The sequence below is a fragment of the Pinus tabuliformis genome, chromosome X (assembly GCF_031772625.1).
Source record: "Pinus tabuliformis cultivar Carrire ecotype Pingquan chromosome X, CPIR1, whole genome shotgun sequence".
Lineage (NCBI taxonomy): Eukaryota > Viridiplantae > Streptophyta > Pinopsida > Pinales > Pinaceae > Pinus > Pinus tabuliformis.
In genome coordinates, this window is record NC_142308.1 from 163,425,912 (window position 1) to 163,452,501 (window position 26,590).

At 39.0% G+C, this 26,590-nt stretch overlaps 1 protein-coding gene across 1 annotated transcript in view; it reads left to right on the top strand.

The window, feature by feature from the left end:
- LOC149138963 (poly(ADP-ribose) glycohydrolase 1-like) overlaps nucleotides 1–24,481 on the top strand; it is a 437,544-nt gene extending 413,063 nt beyond the window's left edge. Inside the window, exon 12 of the mRNA XM_089446458.1 lies at nucleotides 24,033–24,481. Coding sequence (XP_089302584.1) covers nucleotides 24,033–24,049 — 17 coding nt within the window. The 3' untranslated portion in view covers nucleotides 24,050–24,481. The remainder of the gene's footprint in view (nucleotides 1–24,032) is intronic.
- Nucleotides 24,482–26,590: the final 2,109 nt, after the last annotated feature.

Here is a 26,590-nt window from a genome sequence, read left to right on the forward strand (position 1 = left end):
TACATACACCACAAGATATACAATTGTTTTCCCAACTTTCTTGACAAACAAAGTTGCAGCATCAAGATCATAATGTTTGAAGTTGAGTTTCAGAATATGCTCCGCAAACTTCTCATACCAGGCTCGCGGTGCTTGCTTGAGGCCATACAAGGATTTTACAAGCTTGCATACTTTGTGTTCTTGGCTCTTCACAACAAATCCTTCTAGCTGGGACATAAAAACATTCTCTTTCAAATCTCCATTCAAGAAAGTAGATTTTACATCCATCTGATGGAATTTCCAACCGTTCTCAGTGTTGGGCGATTTAATTGTCTGTTAAATCCCTGTCATTTAGTTTGTCAAGCCAAGGTTTCGTAAACTTAAAAGCAACCAAAATATATGGGACCTCAGATGAAACAAGTGTAAGAAGTTTGTTTAGAATGGAAGTGCATATTACAAATCTAAATTATCAGATCTGTTTTATAAAAGCATAAAAATGTTTGATCAATGGAATTATTTTACTTTAGAAGATAGAGGAGAGTCTCTTGTTCAGGAGTCCTGATTGTCCTTCTACAATCTTTCTATAATAACATTGCCAAACATCTAAGAAAGCAGCAAAGAAATGAAAACAAGTAAATATTGTTTTCAGTTCAGTTTTTAGCTCATGGAGGAGAGTCTCCTAACTTAGGAGGACTCGATTGCCCTTCTCACATAAAAGTTGGCTACTGAAAGGAAATCAATATTAACGTAAATGTAAGCTAGGAAAGAATATGAGAAAATAAATCTTGTTTCAGTTCAGTCTAGATTATGGAGAAGAGACTCCTAACTTAGGAGATCTTGGTTGTCCTTCTCACATAAAAACTAGCTATTGAAAAGAGATCAACCTTCACACAACAAAAACATGGCCATAACATGAATTCATACTGAAATTATCTACAAGTATTTACAACAAAGAAATAAGATGAACATCATAATTAAAATTAGTATATTCACAACATTACTCTACAACAAAGTGTACTTATCTCAGTATGGGGATCCTTCCATTCCTCAATGAGCACACATGAACAACTATCACACCTTAAGAATCAAACAACACTCATAACTCATGATTTGGAGAAAATGATATTATTCTTGTTGAATGAACAATCATAAATCTGATGGTAATGAATAACTAATAATTGTTCTCTCCTCCCTTCCTTTGAAGGATGCTCCTCTTATTTATACATGAATTAGGGATATCTACTCAATAAATGTAGATCCCTTAAATATCTACTAGACCCATACTTGTCTCAACTTATCCCTAAATACTAGATACAAATCCCATGACACATCAAAATCTCCATGATCTTTCTCCTTGGAATATGGTCCAACTCTTGAGTTGAAATTCGAACTTGATCTTGGGAGGCCACATAAGGGTGCCTTGGAAACTTCCAAATGATCTACACATGTCATCAAACTCAAGCCACTTTTAGATATAAGCAAATACATGTTATCTCTCTCTAACTTTTAATCATAAATTCACTCTAAATACATAAAATTAATAACTTTGGAAAATGAAGATATGAACCCATATGGTATTGGAAATATAGAGTTATGTAATGATAATGTGATGAGATGAGGTGACAAAATGAGGATAAAGGTGAAAATGGAGTGAAAATGTATGTTAATTTGGCGGCCCAACACTCAGCTGCCAAGGCAAAGAGTGTCTGAATGGTAGCCCATTTTGCTGTGGTGGAAAAAGTATCCCCATAGTCGACCCCTCCCTTCTGTTCAAAACCTTTGCCACAAGCCTAACTTTGTGGTTGTCAAGTGAGGCATCAACGTTATACTTGTTCTTGTAGACCCAGTTGCAGCCAATTGGTTTGGTTCCCAATGGATGATCAACTAGCTTCCAAGTGCCATTCTTTATCAAGGCATCATATTCTTTCTGCATCGCTTCTTTCCATTCATCATGAGAAGCAACTTCTTTAAAGGGAGTTGGTTCAAAATCTGCAGACAATTACAGTTCACAATCATAAGAAATATCCATATCAACAGGTAAATCAGAATCGTCTACATCACCTCCATTTTTCTTGGTTTTTATTTCTTGTTCCTGTTTTTCCAACCTCATCAGGATGAACACTTTCAAATGTCTTTGTCAGCCATTTTGGAGGACCTTTCTTAGATGGCCCAAGCTGCTTAGTTGACTGAGTTGGGACTGAATGAAGATTGAGTCTCCCAATTCTATCAATCACATCACTCAAATTGTCATCAGTGGTTGGATTTTCATGTGGGCGAGAGAATGCTTTAGAAGAAGATTCCACAGATTGATCCAGTATAGGAATCCCCCCTTCAAGATGTGGAATCTGGTTATCAAATTCTTGAAACGACTTTGCATGTTTGAATCTATCCAAGCGATCAAGCTGCTGCTCAACAACATTTGTGCTGGGGAAGATAGTTTTCAAGTCATTTGAAATGTATTCTTTTCCATTATCAATGCAAATAGAGCCAATATGAGATTGTGCATCATTTTCAATCCATGCATGAAAGTCCTTGAATGTTTGAAAAGCATCAGATTTGTTCTTCAATAGATAAACCCAACACATTCTGGTGTAGTCATCAATAAATGTCATCATATATTTATTTCCATTTGTAGAAGAAACAGGCATTGGGCCACATAAATCGGAATGGATGAGTTCAAGTTTTCTATTTGCTTTGGAATGAGATTCATGAAAAGACAATTTACTATGCTTTCCTAGAATGCAAGCATCACATTGCTTAAGTTTCCTAGGAATTGTAGGCAAACTAGTAACACCACTTTTCTTCAACATATGAAAGTTGTCATAATTCAAGTGTCCAAATCTAGCATGCCATAAAAGACTTGATGGAAATGTACCTTCATCATAATGAGAACTGTATGAGAAGTTTTGTGCACGAGCAAAAGTACCTTGCAGCTTCATAAGTCTTTCTTCTTATATCCCCGTCATGACAAGTGAGTGATCTTATGTTTTTTTGACCTCAACCTTGCCATCAAACATATGAATGGAGTGCCCTCGGATGTGGACCAAGGACAACCAGTTTCTCCTCAACTCTGGGAGGTATAAAACATCATATAGAAGAAAGTTTGGAAGACTAGGCAGTTTGAGCCTGTTGGTGCCAAGCCCTGATGGCTTGAGTTTTGTTTTGTCTGCAAAGTATACTGCTCCATCAACATTGTGAGTAAATTTTTCAAAAAAATCTCTTCTAAAGTCCATGTGGCAAGTTGCTCCTGAATCAAGAAATCAATTATTTTTCCAAGAAGCAAGTGATGCATTAAACAAGTCTTCAGTTACTCCAATATTACAATGTGTCACAACATGATGAGCGGATTCGAGTGGTTTACCTTTCTCTTTGTCATGGGTTTTACCTTTGGCTTCATTTCTTTCCTGCTCAGTTTTGCCCCAAGGCAACTTACATGTGGATGCATCATGTCCATCTCTATTGCAACGTATGCAATGAAGATCAAACTTTTCTATTTGAAATTCCCTGCCCCCCCTGCCTCTAAAATTTCCTCTTACTCTTCCTCTTCATCCACCTTTTCCTCTAGAAGAATCTTGAGTATGATTCTTCTCTCTATGTGCAAGACACATAGCTTTTTCAGAAGACTAAGGCACTGTCTTCCCAAAAGCCTTCTCTCTCTCGGCAAACTTCTTCTCAAGGGAGTCAAAGGTAATCTCCTTGAAGTTTCCACTTGCTTGCAATGACTCAAGATAATTTGAATAAGTGGGATATAGTGCCTTGACATAAGCTATGAGAGGAATGTTTGTTTGAACACCAGTGGTTTTGATATCATGCATAATAGATCTTACTTCTGATGCTAAAGCAAGAGGGTCATCATGTTTCAATTCAAGACTGAACAATTTAATCATCAATTAGACAACTTCAAGTTCAAAGTGTGAGTCATAGTGTTCCTTCAACTTCTATAAGGCTTCAAAAGAATTGGAAAATGGTGAAATATGGAGACTCACCTCTTCATTTACAGATGCTGCAATCAAGGCATAGGCCTTGCTGCTCTTGTTTTCCCAAATGGTGATGTCCTTATCTAAGGTGGGCTTTGCAGGTTCATTATCTCCTTCTCCTACACAAACTCCTTTCCACAACTCATTGAAAATGAGTGTGTTTTATATTCCGCAACCATTTAGGATAGTTCTCTTTCCCAGAGAGAACTACTCCAACAATATATATGAATGAATGCATTTAAAAATATATACTGCAAAAAAAAAAAAAAAAAAAAATTGTACTTTTGGTGGCAAAAAATGCAGTTCTAGTGGCAAAAAATTCATTTCTAGTGTAATAAATGCAATTTGATATTTGAGGGCAGAGGTATTATATGGGGGAGGGTGGAATTTCATATATTAACACATATATTAACGCATATATCATAGTTAAAAAGAATTGGAGCAGATTGAAACCATGGTATGATACCGGTGGGGAAGGTTATGTATGGGGGTTTGGGCGTTAACAGTGGTATGATACAATCCTATTCAAACTGTGGTATGATACTGGGATTGGGAGCATTGAGGTATTAACGTATGGACCAGGGAGTCGAGGAGTGTAAACGTATGGAGCATTAATTCAACGGGGAGTACTAATGTGATGACCAAGGAGTCGAGGAGTGTAACTGTGGGAGTGGTATTGCAATGGACGAAAGCAGTGGGAGTGGTATGGGAGCATTGTATAGCGTATGGAGCCGAACGTAGGAGGTGGACTATGGACCGTGGGAGGAGTTTGATTGTGGTGGACTATGGATTGTTGCAGTGGTATCAGAGTCGTGGCATCACCATACACACTCCATGGCATCACCATTCGCACTCAGGCAGGAAGTGCAGTGGGGAGAGCACAGGAGGGTGTATCTGGACCGATGAGGAGCGCAGGAGGCGAAGGTATACCATCCGACCAAACCACAGGTCAAGGCAACACCTACTTATACACAACATCGAAAGTATGGACGAGAAACCAGAGGTATCATGATGCAAAGGGAATGTTAATACCAGTGTTTTGAAGGAACACAGTCAGCACAATAGCAACCAGTCGACCAACATATTCAACGCATACCATTCAAGCGTTTAATAAAACTAACGCAGAGGACAAAGAGCATAGGAATGAAGAATATGGCAAAAGGGAGTTACAAGAGCAGAAAAGCTAAAAATGGAGCTGGCTTTGGTACCATGTCGGTGAAGAGGTAACTCCACAATGCGAATTGTGTTTTTGCATTAAGATTGCTCATGGATATATACATGGAGGGAGAGACTCTTGGGCTTCACCTCCCAACGTCTCTTCATATACCTAATCTCCTTATGTTCTATTTACATTATTTACATGAATTTCCTAATCCCAAAGATTAGTTGTCAACAGAGGTAAGCCCTAGATTTCCATCTACAAATTCTTAGCAATAACTATATAGATTCATAGATTCCAGATTGTCATATCACACATGCTATAGAATTTAACTACTACTAGGGTTTAGCTACAAAACCCTAGATTTACCAACCAACATCATCCCAGAACTTCCAACTTTGACTAGAGCTTGTTTCCAAACCCTAGGACTCATGACCATTAATAATTAGATCAACACTCATATCTAGGAATTCATCATCAATCATAAGCATAACATATGTCAGGCAATATTAGATATATATCGACCTACAGCAAGCTAGGGTTTCGACCAAACGAACACATATATACCTAGGGCCTCATTCGTAGGATCTTACTTTAAATACATTACAAAGGACTTACTTATAGGCCCAACCAAACCCTAAATATGTAGGGTTTCATAACATATCAAAGCAAACCCTTCTATACCAAAACTTCAAAGGTTTTGGATTTCAAACAACATCATTTCAACCCTAAAATATGTGAAATATGCTCCTCCTAGGTAGCATTATATACTAGTGCATCATTCATTAATCTCATAAATGTAGCTGGTGCATTACATAGGCCAAATGGTATAACTAACCACTCATACAAACCTTTCCTGGTTTTGAAGGCGGTCTTCAATGTAACTTCTTTTTTGACTCTAACCTGGTGATATCCAGACTTCAAGTCTAGCTTGGTAAAATACTTTTCTTGTTGCAACTAATCTAGTAGATTGTCTATCCTAGGCAAGGCTCAGTTCTTGAGCATGATTTTATTCAATGCCTTGTAATCTATACACATCCGCTAAGTCCCATCCTTCTTTGGCATAATGATGATAGGTGATCCACATGGTGATATACTCGGTCGAATGAAACCTTGTTCCAGTAGTTGCTGCAACTATTTCTTCACCTCACTTGCTTCTATAACAAACTGCATGTATAGTCCAATATTTGGAAACTAGGAGTCTGGGAATAGCTGGATCTCGTGCTTCACTTCTGTCTTAGTTGGTAACCCTTTAGGCTCTCGGAACACATCCTTGTATGCCTGTAACGACTCCTCCAATTGCTTTTTTTGTTTCTTAGTACACCTCTTCAGGGATGCCTTGCCTCTTATTGACTCCTCTTCAGACTAAATTTCTCTTTAAAAAAATAAAACATACTTCTTGTTGGAATTGATCAATTTCTTGTCTTGGTTGGCACTTACCAGTGAAATTTTCGACATGCCTTTGTGCGCGTTGACGATGAATGATTTTCCTTCCTTGATGTGTCAGCACTGGTTAACTCTCCTCATGAATATTACATCACACATGTACATGTATGGACTCCCAAACATGACTCCACATACATCAAGGGGAACCACATCCAGATCTACTTCATCAATAAAATCAACACTGATAGCAAATCTAATTTTGCACTGTTTTGTTACCTTCAACTTTGCATCCTTATTTACCCATCCCAGTGGATATGGGTTTGGATGATCATGAACTTCCAACCCCAACTTTTTGACCAGTTTTGCTGCAATGAGATTCGCTTGTGATCCTGAGTCAAACAGAGCATCAATCTTTGTCTTCTTGACCTATATCTTTATATGGAAGAGTTTGGTCATTTCTTTCTCTTCCTGTTGTTGAAGGCTACTCAAATTCACCTCCTTTTGCACTAATGTGTGAAAAATTCTGAACAAAAATTCTAATGTTGCAGTAGCTGATTTATTTTACCTACTTATGTTAGATAAGTTATTTATGAAATCCCTTCAGTAAATATTAAAATAAATTCTACTATAGATATCACACCATTATATAGAAACAAATACTTGCACAAGAATCAAACACACCAACACAGTTAATATTGGACAATTGTCCCCGGAAAAACCCAATGCAGGAAAATCGGTGCAATAGAGGAGGGTTTTATTAATCTTCCGCAACAATTGCTTTTACAGAAAGATTTTACATAGACACTAGGAGAAAACACCTAGGAATTTTCTCTGAGACTTTTTGACACCCTAGAGGATTTCCTTCCCCAACTATGTTAGCCCTACGTCATCCTGCTTGGCTCGGCGCTACTCTATCCTTCACTGCATCATCCACTACGTCCCTAATCTGCGTCTCCCTCTGCACTGTCTCTCAGAGTCCCTGCATCACCCTTTCTGAACTTCTTGACTACTGCTAGTGACCCCCTCTTCCTCCACCCTGCAACTCTCCCTCTGAAATCGATTTTCCTTCCTTTCTGAGAAAATCGATTTTCCTTGGGATACTGAGTAACTGCTGGTATGTCTCAAAATGACCCTAAAGTCTTCTCTTATACTTTTCCTGTTGATGAATCAACGACCGAGATTATGTCCCTAATCAATGGCTAAGATTAAAATAGACTTGATCCTCATCTCTTAGAAGATTCTTATCCTTGTCTTTATTAATACCCATTAATATTTTTATTTTCCTAAGTTTAGACTTAGGAACCCATTAAAAATATTAATTATTTTAATAAATCATCATCGGGATGAAATTTCCCAAAACGATTTCCGGGTCTTGGAGATATCATGTGCTTTAGCCTCTCCACCAATTTTCATCGCTGGAGCACATCCGATGGTACCCCAAATCAACATTCCCTCTTAGCGAGGAATGTGCTCTAGTAATTCTCCACCACTAAACATTACCTTGATCATCCGGCATCAGTACCTATGTTGATGCTTGGCTTGCTGCCCAACATACTCTGCACTACTGTCCATGGCTTCTACCAATACCACTGCTACATTTGTACTGCAACTCCCTCTGCATCCATGTTGTTGCTGGTCCTTCCTCCCAACACTGCATCTGCACTGCAACTCTTTCTCAAATGTTACATCACGTTGCTCATAGCATTGCAACACCTGACACTTATCCGTTTCTGATACTGAAATGGATTCTTTACCATCCCCATCTTCTCCCTGAAATAAACGAACTTTGTTCTTCCAAGGGCCTTGGTAAGGATGTTCGCCACCTATTCTCCTGTGGGAGTGTAGCTCAACTGTACAACTCCTCGTTGGACGTAGTCTCTGACAAAGTGACACCGAATATCAATGTGTTTTGACCGATCATGAAATACTGGATTCTCAGAGAGCTTGATGCAACTCTAATTATGACACATGATCCTGGTCGCTTCCATCCTTCTTTTGAATAGGTTCACAAGAAACTTTCTAAGCCATATAGCTTCGCACGAAGCTATGCTAGTTGCCATATATTCTGCTTCAACTGAGCTCAAAGCTACGACTTTTTGTTTCCTACTGCACTAGGAGGTCATCCTTGATCCATTGTTGAAACAATACCCAAAGGTACTTTTCCAATCTACTAAACTTCCAACCCAATCTGCATCAGTAAACCCACTCAGTCTGATATCATTACTTCTAGTGTATAAGAGTCCATACTTGATTGTTCCCTGTATATATCTGAGAACATGTTTGGTTGCTGCCCAATGCGCCATCTTTGGTTCCACCATGAACTGACTGAGGATGTTGACGGCGTAACAAATGTCTACGCTGATATTGACCAAATACATCAGGGACCCTATGAACTATCTATATAAGGTGGGATCAACATCCTTGTCTTCTGATGCATCAATTTTATTCCAGTTGGTGATCATTGGAGTAGCCATAGGCCTATAGTCCTGCATCTTGAATCTCTTCAGGATTTTTGTAGCATATCTCCCTTGTTCAAGGAAGATCTCACCCTTCTACTACCAAACTTCCAACCCCTGGAAATAATGCATCTATACGAATTCTGTGGCTAGATTCTTCTTGCAATCCTCGATGAGCTTGGATGATCTTGTCAGGAAGAGATCATCCACATATAATACTAAGACTAGAGGCTCATTCTCCACAACCAGATAGTAGATATTTGGATCTACATCACCCTTGACGAACCCCATCTTCTGCAAGTAGCTATCAATTCAACCATACCATGCTCTAGGTGCCTGTTTGAGCCCATATTAGGCTTTCTTCAATCTGCATACACGAGATTTCTTCTCATGTGTCTCAAAGCCTTTTGGTTGTTCAATGTATACTTCCTCTTCTATCACTCCATTCAAGAATGTTGTTTTGACATCTGTCTGACTAATCTCCCACCCCATCTGTGCTGCAAGAGATATCACAGTTCTAATAGATGTATACCTAGCTACTGGGGCAAAGGTCTCTTCGTAGTCTATCCCTTCCTTCTGAGCATACCCCTTAGCCACAAACCTAGATTTGTATTTTTCTACATTGCCATCTGCAGCGTATTTGATCTTGTAGATCCATCTCGAACCTACCACTGATCTGTTCCGAGGCCTAGGCACTACTTCCCAGACATCATTCACCATTATAGAGTTGTATTCCTCCACCATCGCATTTATCCAAACTTGACGTTGAGCAGCCTCCTGAAAATTGGAAGGTTCCCCGACCTAAGCTACTAAGGCCTGATATCTATCTCGCTGTCTTCACTCCCTTTTATTGTTCTTGGGTCCACCAATGAAATATTCTGCATCCCGTAGAATCTATCGAAGTTCCCTGCTCGTTCTTCCTCTTGTAGTAGGTGCATCTGTTAGCTCTTCCGCTTCCTGTGATTCCTCCTGTTCTGAAGGAGAATTCTTGTTACTGGCTTCCGGTGGTTGAAGAGGTTTGACCAACGACTCATCTTTTGACTACACCTCGGAAGGCATTTCTCGAGATTTTCTGAAGGCCATGTCTTCCATGGACTTCACATCTCGCCAAACTACTACCTTCTTGCTCATTGGAAAATAGATTATATATGCCTTAGCATTCTCACTATATCCCACAAGATATTCTTTCTCTACAATCTGATCTAACTTCTTCCTCTTCTCCTCGGGTATACGACAATATGCTAAACTCCCAAATATCTTGAAATGACTAACTTCAGGTGTCTTCTCGGTGAAGACCTGATCTGGAGTGATCTTATCCAATGCCCTATGAGGAGTTATGTTCTAAATATAGACTTTCATGTTGCATGTTTCTGCCCACAGGAATTTTGGCATATCCTGATCATACATCATAGCCCTAGTTGCTTCCACAATAGTCTTGCTCTTTCTTTCTTCTCTCCATTCTGCTCCGGATTGTAAGGAACTATCCACTCTCTTCTGATGCCCTCCCTAACACAAAAATTGGTAAAGTCCTTGGCAACATACTCTTCACCATTGTCTGAGTGCAACACTTTTATTTTCTTTCCTGTCAGATTCTCCACTAGAGCCTTGAACTCTTTGAATCGACAAAAAACCTCATCCTTGGTTTTCAGAAAATAGATCCAAGTCTTCTTGGAATGGTCATCGATGAAGGCAAAGTATTCGGCACCACTAAGAGCTTTTGTGGACATCGGTCCACAGATATCTGAGTGTATTAAGCATAGTACACTCTTGGCCGTATTTTTACTTCTAGGAAACGCTGCTTTGGCAAACTTGCCTATAGCACACCCTCTGCTCGTTATGTACTAAGATCTGGAACTCCTGTTATAGTTTTCCTGAGAATTCTCAAAGCCCCATGGTGTTAATGTCCCATCCTTCTGTGCCATAGTTCATTATTCATTCAAAATCCTTGTCTCCATTACTGCCTACCAGTGCCATTGGTGATTCCAGCTACAACCTGTACAACGTGTTACTTCTGATTCCGATCTGCACCTTCTTTTTCCAACTCGGGTGTTTGACATATACTTTCTCCTTAATGAAGAAAACGTCATAGCCCTTGCTTTGAAGTTGAGATACGGAAAGTAAGTTCATCCCCAGTCTTGGCACATGCAGCACATTGGTAGCTCGAAACCACTCTCTTGTTTCCGTTTGAAAAACTATAGTACCCTTCCCTACTGGAGTACATTTTGCCTTATTCCCCATGGTGATCTGAAAATTCATTCTTTCCTCTTGATAATCTGAGAAACATTCTCGTATTCCTATCATATGCCAGGAGGCTCCACTGTCTATATACCATACCCCCGATGATGCAAAGCTTGCTAAGCAAGCAACTTCTTTTTCCAATCAGGAAGCCAGCGTAGAGAAATCGAAATTTCTATCTCTTGTGCAATCTTCTGAAAATATGCACGAGTCTCCAGACATGGATGCCTCTACATCATGATCTTGACCCATAATTGATTTTCCCTTCCTAGCTCTGAGTCTTTGCTCTGATACCATGTGAAAATTTTTGAACAAAAATTCTAATGCTGTAGTAACAGATTTATTTTACCTAGTTATGTTCGATAAGTTATTTATGAAATCCCTTCAATGAATATTAAAATAAATTCTACTGCAGATATCACACCATTATACAGAAACAAATACATGCACAAGAATCAAACACATTAACACTGTTAATTTTGGACAATTTCCCCCGGAAAAAACCCAATGTGGGAATACCGGTGTAGTAGAGGAGGGTTTTATTAATCTTCAGAAACAATTGCATTTACAGAAAGATTTTACATAGACACTGGGAGAAAACACCTGAGACTTTTCTCTAAGACTTTCTAACACCCTGGAGGACTTCCTTTCCCAACTGCATCATCCTGCTTGGCTCTGCGTTGCTCTGTCCTTCACTGCGTCATCCACTACGTCCTTGATCTGCATCTCCCTTTGCGCTGTCTCTTAGAGTCCTTGCGTCACCCTTTCTGAACTTCTTGACTACTGCTAGTCACCCCGTCTTCCTCCACCCTACGACTCTCCCTTTGAAATCGATTTTCCTTCATTTATGAGAAAATCGATTTTCCTTGGGATACTAAGTATCTGCTGGTGTGTCTCCAAATGACTTTCAAGTCTTCTCTTATGCTTTTCCTGTTGATGAATCAACAACCGAGATTAAGTCCCTAATCAACGACTAAGATTAAAATAGACTTGATCCTCGTCTCTTAGAAGCTTCTATTCGTTATCTTTATTAATACCCATTAATATTTTTATTTTCCTAAGTTTAGACTTATGAACCCATTGAAAGTATTAATTATTTTAATAACTCCTCATCAGGATGGAATTTCCCAAAACGATTTCTGGGTCTTGGAGATCTCATGTGCTTTAGCCTGTCCACCAATTTTCATGGCTAGAGCACATCCGATGCTGCCCCAAATCAGCATGATGTACAGACGATCTTCTCATCCACATTCAAACTTCTTTCAACTTGGTTGCTTGAATTAGTTGCCATGAGATTCTTCTTATTATCTTTCTTCTTGTTCTTCGAGTTTAGCTTTGGATGCAACTTCCAACACTTCTCTGTATGGCCATCAATGTTGGAGTGGTTGCTAGGATCTTTGCACTGGTGTGTTGTGGCTATTGTCTTTTTATCCTTTTCCCCTATTTCCTTCTTCTTCCCCTCCTTAAAAGCTTCTTCTCGCTCCTTCTGCTTCAATCCACTTGATTGCGCTCTTTTCAGGCCTATGTTCTCCAGGTACTATGTTTGTACACAAACCTCGTCCACCGATTTGGGCTTGAACAACATCACTTGCTCAAGTAGATGGCGGTGCAGACCCCCCAAATACTTGAGTGCATTTAAGTTCTTTGGAGAGATACCCAACATTATAGCCATCTTTCTAAATTCTCTGGTGTACTCCTGCACGCTTTGGTCCGATGTTTGCTTGAAGTAATGCCACCGAATCCTCTCGACTTCCACGTACCCAATGGGATAAATTTGTGACTTAATTAGGGTTTTGAAATCCTCCCACTTAGTCACTGAAGGTTTTCCCTCCAACCTCAGGGTTTCCATGTGGCTCTCCCACCAAGTCAGTGCATGGCTCTCTAATTTCAATCGCACGAATGAGATCTTTTGCCCTTCCTTGATCTGATGGACGCTGAAATAAACTTCTAGTTGTTGCAACTAGTAGTTTAGCTCCAAATTGTCGATCTCGTCGTGGTACAACTTGATATCGACTTTTGCTTCCATTTTGAATAGGGATTGATTCACAACACTCGAACTAGGATGATCTTTTACGGGTTCTTTCTTTGATTGGTTCTTTGTATCTTCCCGATCTCCAGATCCACGTTCTAATTTTTCCTTTGTGTTTGAATCCCCATCTTCTCCAAATATCCCAAACTTATTGCTTAGGGCCACCATGAAGAGTTTTACATTGCAGTTTATATCTGCGACTTGTTGTTCGAGCCACAAAAATCTCACCTTTGCAAGATCACGAGGTTTGTTTACAGATTCATCAACTATGATTAGGGTTTTACAATTTTCGATCCCACCGACCTAAATCCCCTTTAAATATCTACAAATACCCAAAGAAACTTGCTCTGATACCAAATGATCAATAAACTGTCGTGGATATTCCATTGAACAGTTTGGCACAATAGATATAATAATATTATATTAAAGCTCTGAAAATTCTACACTATTACATTTTATTAAACTTTAAGGTCTATGGTTTTATCTGTAATTAGTGCATGCATGCGAATGGGAATTATGCAGAAAAGTAGAGAATGAAAAAATAAGTGCACACGCACAAGATATGCTCTCTAGGAAACCCTTTCGGGAGAAAACCCAGCTGGAAGGTGAGGTCGCTTTGCTCTCTTTATTTGTCTGCAAATATGGGTGCAGATACAAAGAAGTAATAATTGTGGCTTGTGGGCTACTACTGTGCACAAATCTTCTCTATGTGCTCTACCTCCTATCTCTCCTGGCTATCCTTGCTCAACTATGGAACAAAATGCTCTTGAAAGAATGGAATGTCTCTTCCTCCTAGTGGCTCGGTTATAACACAACCCAATAACCTACTAGTGGTTAATTTTGACTAAATCAACTCTTAACTAGAGTTACAAAATAGGCTATTTTAGAGTCTTTTATGTCACAAACATCTGGCTAGCCCCTTTTCCATGAATAATGGGCGCTGACGCAGCATCCTCTCGAACTACAAGTGTGGAAATAGGAAGGTCAACTTTTGAGTGGGCATAACTTTTGCATACAGACTTCAATTGATGCATTTCTTGCGTTGTTGGAAAGATCTCTATGTGTAGAATATCATATGAAAGTGCAGGTCTAAGGCAACAAATTTTTACCCCCCAAAAAACATCGTTTGATGCCTCAAAACGCTCCCGGAAGGTTTCAGGCCTCGTTTTTCCAAATTGGTTCGTGTCGGTAAAAACGGTCCTGTGAGCTGATTGCTCCGCTTTTTCCACTCCAAATGCATCAATATGGATGACAAACAATATAATGATCCAATTCAGATCAATTTCCTGGGCACAGAAGGAGTTTGCGACACATCATTTGGAGCAGCTGTAGTTGGTTGGAGATTCCAAGATTTTGTTGAGACATTCTTTATAGTTAAGGTCGGAGATTTGGAGCATTTTGGAAGGCAACGAGTGAGGTCAGAAGTTGGGATGAATTTCCTCTCATTTTGATAGTGCACATAGCTCACTGGCTCAAGTCTACACAGGAGCAGGAGGTGGCTTCTTTCCAAGGAAATCTGGGTTAGAGAAATCAGGCATGTTCCGGAGGGAATATTTGCAGGACTTTGGAGGCTTTCAGTGTCATATTTTGGGCATCCTACAACAGTTCCATTATGTGGGGCGTTTTCTGGCCAAATTGGGAAATTCACACTTGTTAGAGGTCACTAGGGGTCGGTGGATTCAGCGCAAATCCTTTCTAGGTTTTTGCGGGTTTGGTGAGAGGATGGTAGGATTAATTTTATAGAATTTTTTGAGCACTTCTGAGGGAAAAATTCTTAGTTCCATTCAGCAGTTGGCAATAGAAATTGTTGGAAGAGGGCGCAATTTATCTTGAGATCATTTCCGCCATTTGGGTCTGTGAGATATTTATGGGTTTTGTTGGCTCTAGTGTGGAGAGCCTACATTTAATGTGGCAGAGTTTTTGGAGTAGATTTGAGGGCCGAAATCTCAATCCACCTACAACAACAATGGCAGTAATTTGTTGGCTCAGCGCCGAGGATTTTGGTGGAGTCATTCCAACTTGAGTTTCGCCTAGCTTGTTGTAGCAAGCTGAGGTTCCTATTTGTTAAAATTGGCAACTAAGGCCAAACACCATGTTGGTCATCTTATTAATGGCAACTGATATTTTTTTGGATCCCTCTCATCGAGAGGTGTAGGATTGATCTAAAGATGATCCGATTACAATAAGTATTCATGGAGATATGAATTTATTTGCGTTATGGGACAATTTGTCAAGGTCGGCCAACAACCAAATAAACCCCACATGTGTTCAATGTTTTAGTATAAATAGAGGTGCCTTAAAAGTCATTTGGACACACTCACTTGGGTTCTCTTCCTTTCTACTTGTTTTTGGGTTTTGGTGGGAGGAGAGATCGTAAGGGACAACGCTGCCCTAATGGAGAAAGGTTCTACGTTATCATAGCAGATGCCCTAGAAAGCTCTACGTTGTCATGGAGGACAACCCTTATCTCAACCACAAGGAAGCCCTAATGCTTCCCTATGGAGAAGTATGCAGTCAAGAAGGGCAGCAACGTAAACCCTCTAATGCAGCCATGGGAGAAGCCTAAGTACCCTACGTGGAGGAGAAAGAGTCCACCTACAACAACCCTAATCCCTAGCTGTAGCAAGAAAGGGAGATTCTAAGACAGCGTGAAGGAGGCTGAGTTCATCAATGGAGGCCAAGTTAACTGTTGGAGCTGTAGTGACACTTTGGTGGAGGCCGAGAGACTGTCATGGATGCCACAGGCTATCTTGAGGGTTGAAGGCATAGTTTTATGGGGCTATAACCCTTGGAAAGGGCTACGCAGCGAGGGATAGGCTTGCTATAGCAAGCCGCAGTCCGTATCGCACCTACAGGTCTACGTTAGGAGGGCGTAAGGCCTACTGGGGTATGACAAGCCAACATGGAATGTAGGAGTGCTGAAGAAGGGTGACCATAGCCTTGGTAGGGATGTTGCAACTGATGAGTGGACGCTAGTAGGACTGTCATTGATGCCCTAACCAGTCCATGACCACATTGTGAAGGTTGCCTGAATTGTTGTCCAGCAATGCAACAAACAACAACATGATATGATATGATGTGACAACATTGTGGTGAATGTTGTAGCATGATGATGGGTATAGTGATGAAGTGTATCACAACACAATGGTGAGGTGCAACAGTATGATATGTTGCAGCAGCATGATGTATGCAACCACAAGTTCATAGTGCTGCAATAGTATAGCACATTGGGACAACAGTATGGTACTTGGTGCAGCAAGTACACAAAGCAGCTATGGTGCAGCAAGCACATGGGTGACAACATGGTGTAGCAGTGGCACAAGGTACAACTGTGCTAAACACTGGGACAACAGTAACAACATGGTGCAGCAGTGGCACAAAGTACAACACTGCCAAACACTGGGATAGCAGTGCAGCATAAGGTGCAGCAGTATGATGTGTACAGCATGGTCATAAGGTCCAGCGTTATAATGATGGGTGCAGCGTGGTGCAACACGGTGAGGTGCAACATGATGAAGAGATGCAACACTATGATAGGTGAAGGAGTCACCTTGAAGAATCAGTTGAAGCAACATGTCTTCAACTGATCTCATGTATCATCTTCTTAGAGATGATTTATGCTCTTATTTGGATAAGTCAAAGTGTTGACCTCTGTTGTAAATGTACTCTCTCCCTCTCTCTCTCTCTCTGTTGAATTATTGAAGAACATATAAGAAGAATTGATCAAGGGTTTCCCCACATTGGGCTTTGTCCCTAGCTAGCGCCACATCTTGTGTTCTCTTGTCTTGGCTCGTCTACTGTGATTTATGTTTATGTTCTATCTGCAGTTTACTTTAATGCTGATGTGATTGCTAATCTGGAAAGGATATTGAGCAAACTGTGAAAATTGAAATAAATTTCTCTAAGCATAGAACATACCTAAAATTAACTTGGTATCAAAGGTGAGGTGAAGACAATGCCCAAGCAAGAGTGAAAGAGCAATCACCAAAGACAGTTGGGAAAGGACAAAAGGATCATTGGATTTCTCATCCCTCTTCAAATTCACCAGGGGTGAAGTCGAAGCAGAGAATATTATCTGAATGGCGCAGCAAAAGTTTCTGATGGCCTAAAGATCACGTCAATGGGAAGTCTGGATCTAAGGGTGGAAAGAAAGACAGATGCCTTGTTTGCAATAAGTTTGGCCATTATGTGAAGGAGTGCCCGAATGGCAGGAACACATCACTTAATGATGATAACAATCATTCCAGGGACATATTCAATGATCAGAGGAATGACAGGTAATGTAGGTCATCAAGAAAATGGCGGACTCTTCAGAGAAAGCAAGGAACCCCAGGTATGAAGAATCAAATGTTGTTTCTGATAAAATAAAGAAGCATTATCTTGCATTGGCCCTCTCCGTCAGATTTTGTGGGAATTTGGCTTATTGATTATAGTGCTTCAAGGCACTTCATCGGCTAGAAGGTGCTCTCTCGAGTTTGGTAAGAGATGGAAACAATCATGGGATTATACTTGGAGCCGATGCCACCTATCTCATAAAGGGTGTAGGAAATGTTACCTCCCAATTGAAAGAGGGTAACTTGATTCATTTATAGAATCTCTTTTATGTACCTGATTGCAAGAAGAACCTGGTGTCCATTTCAACAATGGAAGTTAAAGTTTTAGGGTGGCATTCATCGATGGAAAGGTACGTATTTGAAAATGGAATTTTCATAAATGCTTGTACTCATGGGTTCAGGGTTGGCAATTTGTATCAAGTTGCAAGATGGTCCATTGGGGACCATGTCAGTTGACACATCTCATCTATAGCACCGGAGATCTACTTATTATGGGGCCCTACCCGATGTGATTCAGATGGTGACAAGGATGCCTGAATTCAAAAGAGCATGAAGGCACATGTCTGAGATGTACCAAAGGAAAATCTTATAAGGGGACCATTCCCCTCATGTAGCAGGTCCATAGGTTCAGAACAACCCGAGGGGTTTGAGATTCATGATCAGGAATCTTATGTATGCAGGTGGAAGAAAGCCCTCTATGGCTTGGAGCAAAACACCCTGGGCGTAGTATGAGAGGATTGATAGTTGTCTGATGAAGCTGAGATTCACTAGGAGTGAAATCGATCCAAACCATTGCTCGAAGGTTGTGGATGATAGACGTCTCATACTGACACCTTCTGAGGACGACCTATTTCTGACAAGTGCAGTCCCTCTCATTTGCAGAAGTAAGAGGGAGTTGGATTCCAGATGTGGAACGATAAACTGCAAGCCCGCGACTACCTCGAGGATCGTAACTTTCAAGAAGTTATATCATATATGGTAGTGATGCCGGACCAAATTTATGAAATGCCTCTGAGTCTCATAAACTCATTCGCATTGATGTTCTTGGTGAACTTCCATCCGGACATATGTTTTGCAGTTAGCATGATGAGCTCATATATGGTTGAGGCTCATTGGATTGGTGCCAAGAATCTTCTGAGATATCTTCAAGTCACAATCTCTCATGAACTGTGATACATTGTCGGAATTGTGAAGCTGCATGATTATTCGAATGTTGACTGGGCAGGCAGTGTGGAGGATTGCAAGAGCACTTATGAGTGTTGATTCTCATTGAATTCTACTTTGATATCATGGATGAACAAGAAGCAGAAGTCGGTTGCTATAAGCACCACCGAGACCGAATACATAGCTACAAGTATGATCTCATATGAAGCTGCCTAGGTGTGGAAGCTCTTCAATGAGTTGTTTGTACACATGATGGATACCACCATGATCTTTTGTGTGAACCAAAGGGGGATTCAATTGCTAAGGAATCTCGTATTCTATAATTGCTCCAGCATATAGACATCAGATACTACCTTATCTGGGATATGGTACGACAATGAGCGAGGAGGCTCCATCGCATTGAGACTGATGTACAGGTCGCAAAAATTTTGTCAAAGCCCCGAGGAAAGGTCAAATTTGTGGCATTCTCGGACAACTTGGAGTCATTGAGAGACCTTATAAGGGTCCAACATGTTGCATGCATTGAGCTCTGGGAGCTCCAAAGGGCTTGGGGTACTACTGGAGCAACACACGACCATAAGGCGATTCACCCTCCCCTAATGGTGCGCTATGTACAGGGTGAATGTCTCAACCTTCCCTTGTGATACCCCGAGGTGACTTAGGGATGGGATGATTAGTTCTCCTGTCGAGGCATCCTACCCATGTAGTTTGGGACTCATGGGAAGTACCTCTCATCTGATCAATGAGCAGGGAAATGGGGTTAGGGACCATAGTAGTACTATCGATGGACGCATCGTTGTATCTACCGTACTCCCTATGTTAAGATGACCTCCATTGATTTGGGATCGGTATGAATGGTTTGAGACACTCTTTTGTGATATTGATCGGGGATAAATAAAACTGACTTCAGGTCAGTAGAGATTGGTATGAGACATTCTCGATCAATTCTTATTCTTCATGGTTCAGGAGAGCAAAGCTCAGCCGAGCAAAGCAGAGCAAAGCTCAAAAGAGAAGAGTAGAGCTCGGTAGAGCAGGACAGAGCAGTGCAAGGCACTGATGGCAGAGATAGTACAGTCGGACATATGGATAAACGCATGGAGTTTTCCCTAGTTGAGAGGGAGTGTTAAAATTTGCAACTAGGGCCAAACTCCGTGTGGGTCATCTTATTAATGGCAGTTGATATTTTTCTTGGATCCCTCTCATCGAGAGGTGTAGGATTGATCTAAAGATCATCCAATTCCGATAAGTAGTCATGGAGATATGAATTTATTTGTGTTATGGGACAATTCATCAAGGTCGGCCAGCAACCAAATAAACCCCACATGTGCTCAACTTTTTAGTATAAATAGAGGTGCCTTGAAAGTCATTTGGACACACTCACTTGGGATCTCTTCCTCTCTACTTGTCTTTGGGTTTTGGTGGGAGGAGAGATCCTAAGGGACAACGCTGCCCTAATGGAGAAAGGTTCTACGCTATCATAGGAGATGCCCTAGAAGGCTCTACGCTGTCATGGAGGACAACCCTTATCTCAGCCACAAGGAAGCCCTAACGCTGCCCTATGGAGAAGTACGCAGTCAAGAAGGGCAGCAACGTAAGCCCTCTAACGCAGCCATGGTAGAAGCCTAAGTACCCTACGTGGAGGAGAAAGAGTCCACCTACAACAACCCTAATCCCTAGCCGCAGCAAGAAAGGGAGATTCTAAGACAGCGTGAAGGAGGCTGAGTTCATCAATGGAGGCCAAGTTAACTGAGTTAACTGCTGGAGCTGTAGTGACACTTTGGTGGAGGCCGAGAGACTGTCATGGATGCCGCAGGCTGTCTTGAGGGCCGAAGGCATAGTTTTATGGAGCTATAACCCTTGGAAAGGGCTACCGCAGCAAGGGATAGGCTTTCTGTAGCAAGCCGCAGTCCCTATCACACCGACAGGTCTATGTTAGGAGGGCATAAGGCCTGCTGGGGTATGACAAGCCAACATGGAATGTAGGAGTGTTGAAGAATGGTGACTGTAGCCTTGGTAGGGATGTTGTAGCTGATGAGTGAAGGCTGTCCGAATTGCTGTCCAGCAATGCAGCAACCAACAGCATGATATGATATGATGTGACAGCGTTGTGGTGAATGTTGTAGCATGATGATGGGTATAGTGATGAAGTGTATCACAGCACAATGGTGAGGTGCAGCAGTATGATACGTTGCAACAACTTGATGTATGCAACCACAAGTTCATAGTGCTGCAATAGTATAGCACATTTGGACAGCAGTATGGTACTTGGTGCAGCAAGTACACAAGCAGCTATGGTGCAACATGCACATGAGTGACAACACAAGGTACACCTGTGCTAAACACTGGGACAGCAGTAACAACATGGTGCAGCAGTGGAACAAGGTACACCTGTGCTAAACGCTGGGACAGCAGTAACAACATGGTGCAACAGTGGCACAAAGTACAATAGTGCCAAACACTGGGACAACAGGGCAACGTTATGATAGGTGAAGGAGTCACCTTGGAGAATCAGTTGAAGCAACATGTCTTCAACTAATCTCATGTATCATCTTCCTAGAGATGATCTATGCTCTTATTTGGATAAGTCAAAGTGTTGACTTCTGTTGTAAATGTACTATCTCTCTCTCTCTCTGCTGAACTATTGAGGAACATATAAAAAGAATTGATCAAGGCTTTCTCCACATTGGGGTTTGTCCCTGGCTAGTGCCACATCTTGTGACCTCTTGTCTTGTCTTCTGCGATTTATGTTAATGTTCTATCTGCAGTTTACTTTAACGCTGATATAATTGCTAATCTGGAAAAGATATTGAGCTAACTGTGAAAATTGAAATAAATTTCTCTAAGCATAGAACATACCTAAAATTATCTCTATTTCCATACTCATTGTACTCCATTTTGCTCAAAATAAATAAAATGGCTGAGTTTTGGTGCATTTTCTCTTGTGTTTTGACTTCCTGTGTATGTGTTGAATTTCCAGTTGTTGTTATAGTGCATGTTTCTGTTATTCCCTTAATATTTCCATTAGGAATATTACAATCAATAACAACACATACGCAGCAAGATCCATGTGTCAGAATAGAGATATTGCTTAGTCAGCATGGATGCCACATGTTTCAGTGAGTCATCCCTTGGTTTTGATTTTACATCATCCAAATCCAAGAGACTCATATTTGTGGTTTTTTGAGATGTTTCAAATCCCAGGTATCCTAATATCCAAATTCTGAATGCACCACCTCTTCAGAGATCTATGGCCCAGATTGATTTCATTTCTCATCCATTGGTCAATGTTAATCCAAATTCTGAATGCACCACCTGTTCAGAGATCTATGGCCAAGATTGATTTTCATTTCTCATCCACTGATCAATGTTGATGAAAGCACTCATCAGGGTTTCATTATTTAATTTATTTTATTTTTTAGTTTTTATTGTTTCATTTTTTATTTTATTATTTTTATTTCCAATTTGTTTTTGAATCTTTATTTATTTCATCCAAATTCTGAATGCACCACCTCTTGACCAAATTCTGAATGCACCACCTCTTCAGAGATCTATGGCCAATATTGATTTTCATTTCTCATCCACTGATCAATGTTGATGAAAGCACTCATCAGGGTTTCATTATTTAATTTATTTTATTTTTTAGTTTTTATTGTTTCATTTTTTATTTTATTATTTTTATTTCCAATTTGTTTTTGAATCTTTATTTATTTCATTTTTTAATGTTTTTGGTCTTGATTAATTTTATTTTTTAGTTTTTATTTATTTCATTTTTTATTTTATTATTTTTATATCCAATTTGTTTTTGAATCTTTATTTATTTATTTCATTTTTTAATGTTTTTGGTCTTGATGGATATCCAGATCTGTACATTTCATATTTGCTCAAGATCTGTACATTTCATATTTGCTCAAGATCTGTACATTTCATATTGCATAGTTTGTATGACTTCCTAGATATCGGATATCCACATTTTCTAAAGATCTTAAATATCCATATGCCACATAGATGTCTCAAATCTCAAATATATAGGGATCCAGGTATTTCATGATTGCATGGATCTCAGATATACCCGGATTCGGATTTTTCAGTTTTACAACCTTTTCTAATTTTTCTAGGTCTGTTAGATCCCACATTTTCCGAATCCCACGAATTTGCACAGATGGACGAAACGTTAACTTGGGTTCCACATCGGACACTTTATGTAGCTTTACATATAATTTACAATGTGTAGCAAAAGTCAATACAAACACCTCATAATGCCTTTCCACAATACATGTGGGATCAATAATAAGCCTGCAAATCAATGTTGTAAATTAATCTGAGGCAAAATCAATAGTTTGTTTAAGTGCTAACATTTTGTGAGTCATATCTTGAGTTTTAGATGATCAATTTGAGCAAGAATGGCTTTATTAGAAACATATGAACGTGAAGAATATTTTGGAAATTTTATTTATTCCAGATGGATAGTAAAATTTCCTTGAAACTTTGATTAAAGAAAGAACCACAAATTATTTAAAAATAAATAAAGATAAAAGATTACATTAAGAAAAAGGGGAAAGGTTAAACTTAATATGTATATATGAGGACATAACAGTGGTAACTCTGGCAGTTTTTGGATCAGCCATAATTGGTTGTTTTGTTGAGTGCAACACATGCACATTCATAATGTAATTTTCATTTTTTATGGAAGTTACAATTTTTTCTTCGATAAAAAATAGCTCAAATTTATTATTTAAACTCAACTGGTGTGATATTTTTTACAAATTGATTGGACATTGAAATTTTTAATTAATTGGATTTATTAATAATTTCATTTAAGTTTTTCTTAATTTCATATTTTGTAAATTATGGAAGTATTTGAAATAAGTTTATAAGACAGATCATAGAAAAAATGAGATAATAATTTATTTTTTTCTAGATATCATGATTTTGTCAAGCTTTTTAAAAAAAATGAAACTGAAGATTTTGTTAATGCTTAATTTCTACTTTAATGGATTTTCAATTATTTTAAGAAAATGTAAACAAAATCCAATATTGCAAACATTTGCATCAGAATAAAATTGGCAAGGGTCTGGAAAACAAAAAAATCGTAAAAATTAAGAAAATATGGGTAAACATCAGCAAACATCAGCTCAGCCAAAAATTTATGATTTCATGATTTTTTCACGATAAAATCGAGATATTTACAATATTAACAAAATCCTGAAAACTAGAAAAAATTCCATATTGGTATTATACTATTTATTTTTATGATTTTGTTAATATGATCTCATTTAGTTTTGTTTTCTATACTTCAATTCTAATTTTGTACAGGTGCGAATTTAGAATAATACAAAAGCAGTCTTCAAAGCAATCGTACATCAAAGAAGAAGAAAAGAGAGCCACCAAAAACTCCACCGCTCAAGAAGAAGATGGCTCTTCCCAATAAGTTGAATGAATGAGCAGCTAATTTTATTTCATGAATTGGTTGAAAGAAATAAGAGAATGCAAGTTTTAGATGACTGGATTATAAAATGTAATGTAGCATAAGATAAAAGGACCACCCAAAAGTGCTGAATCCACTTCATGTCTCCTTAATGATTTTAGAGTTAATCTTTGCACAAATTTTAATGTTATTGCCCTCACATGAAAGTATTAAAATGTTCACGCATTACAGACTTCCCACAGCCAGCGTGACGAGATTATTCAATTTATGGAAGATGCTTATGATGTGTATTATGACCAAGTTTCATAGGTTAGAGGCAAAGGGCAAATTGAAACTATTTCATAATAGCTCAGATCACTAAAACGTGCTAACATTGTGCAAGTTTAACCATGAAATTTCAGCGTTTTCACATATTATTATATCCCAAAATTTGTAGAAAGTAAACAGTGTGATTTTCCAACGGGCAAGATTAGAATTATGGTGAGTTTAAGTGATCCCAAGGAATTCATTATGATACCTTTAGCTATGTTTAGTGTATTTAATTTTAGATTAGCAAAAATGTTCGTGGAATGTTGTAACACTATTGTACAGATAAAATATTTTCGAGCATTTTTTATCGAGTCGCTGTGGGAATGATCTAATCTATTATTGAGTGTAGATTTTTACAGTTTGAATTCATATCAATGCTATTGCTTTTGGAAGAAACTATGGTGTGATTGTGAAAAGTTCGATGTTTTCACTGAATGCTCTACTCATCATTAAGGATTGAAGCTTTTAAATGAATGTAAAGAGAGCTAGACCAAGTTAAATAGAAAAAAGGGAGATTAACAGCTACATTAAGAAGACCACGAAAGAGGGGAGGGGTTTTTTCGATAAGAGAGAATTGGATATGGGGTAAAGAAATTAGGGTTAATGGGACAAAAATATTAAAGATCGGGGTCAATTGAATTCACTGTAATGAAAAATTTTCAACTCTTGAGATTTTGAATATTTTTAAGGATTAATTGTTTTTCTTTTTATTATTAAAGATTAAATTATATTAGTATCAATGTTATAATTATAATTATTAAGCCCAAAGGGTTAGTTCAATTGGTCGAGTTCCCATTGTTAAATGCACCTTGCTAATGGGAGGTCACAGGGTCAATTCTTCTTGATGCTCTTGGGATTAGGCTCTGCAAATGAGGCGGTGGGAAGTAATCCCTTCGAGTGGATCTGCCCGAATAGTTTTTGTGGACATAGTGGCCACCAATCTCTAGTGTTTGTAAACCACACATAAAAAATAAATAAATAGAAATTAAAATAGAATAATATTAATATTAAAGTATAATATTTTAATAATGTCAAAGCTAATTACGATCATTATAATTTATAAAAATTTTAAAATCAACATGTATATAATTATATTCTATTAATAATCTTATTTAAGGTCATTATGTTATTATTATGCATGTCGCCACAAGGTAAGAAAGAAAGAAAGAAATTATTTTAACGTCCACGAGGGTAAAGATAGCCTATGGGACAGATTGCTTCTTCATCTGCTTGATGTATTCAACCCTTTTTCTGTGAAGCTTAAAAATAAACGCTCCCAACTTCTCTACAAACTCCTCACTAAATGGATTATCCCAAGAGCTAGCTGCCAGCATATCTGCATAACTTTCTTTGTTGTCTTTGAAGGCCTCACATTTAAAATGAAATGTTTTTCTGTTTCCACTTTTCCCGAAGAACAAAAAATGCATACTCTTTCCTCCCACACTTCCTTTGGCCTTTTCTAGCTATTTGTTTCACAACGGAGTTGATGAGAATTAGTCTTTAACTGAGCAATAAGAATTTTGGCTCTCCAAGAGATATTGGCCTCTATATATGTTTTTTGTTGATGACTATGAGTGGGATTAAACACTTCAATATAGTAATTTTTCTTTCTTCCTAGCTCCTTTCCCAAGTACGCTTGTGGAACTTTTCCATAACAAAAGTTTTTTTCTCTTTGTTGTTTATGGGACACGTGTTCAAACAAATACCCCATTTACTAAACCATTTGTTATTTTGCTGCATCCAAATTTTTTTGCTCTTGCACAATCTATCATTAAAGACAACCTTAGGCCATCTACCCTCTTCCATTTGCTCAATTTTTTTTAAATACCTTATGACGTGCACCATAGCAATTGCTTCAATAGGAGCAGTCCTTATTTCACTTAACAAGATACAAATAGGAACTGCACTTTTAATCTTAAATTTGTCTGTAATCAATCGCTTCTGAATTTTCTCAATTTGCCTCCACTACATGTCGGATGTACTGCTGGCCCATAGTTCACAACCATAGAGAATCACTAGAAGCCCAAAAAGAGTTTGAGTGGTTTTCCAGTTCCATAACTCTGCCTCTCTGCACCTATTTTGAAAAGCATAAAATGCTCTCCAACCTGCCAAAGTTCTTTTCTTTCTACAACCATTC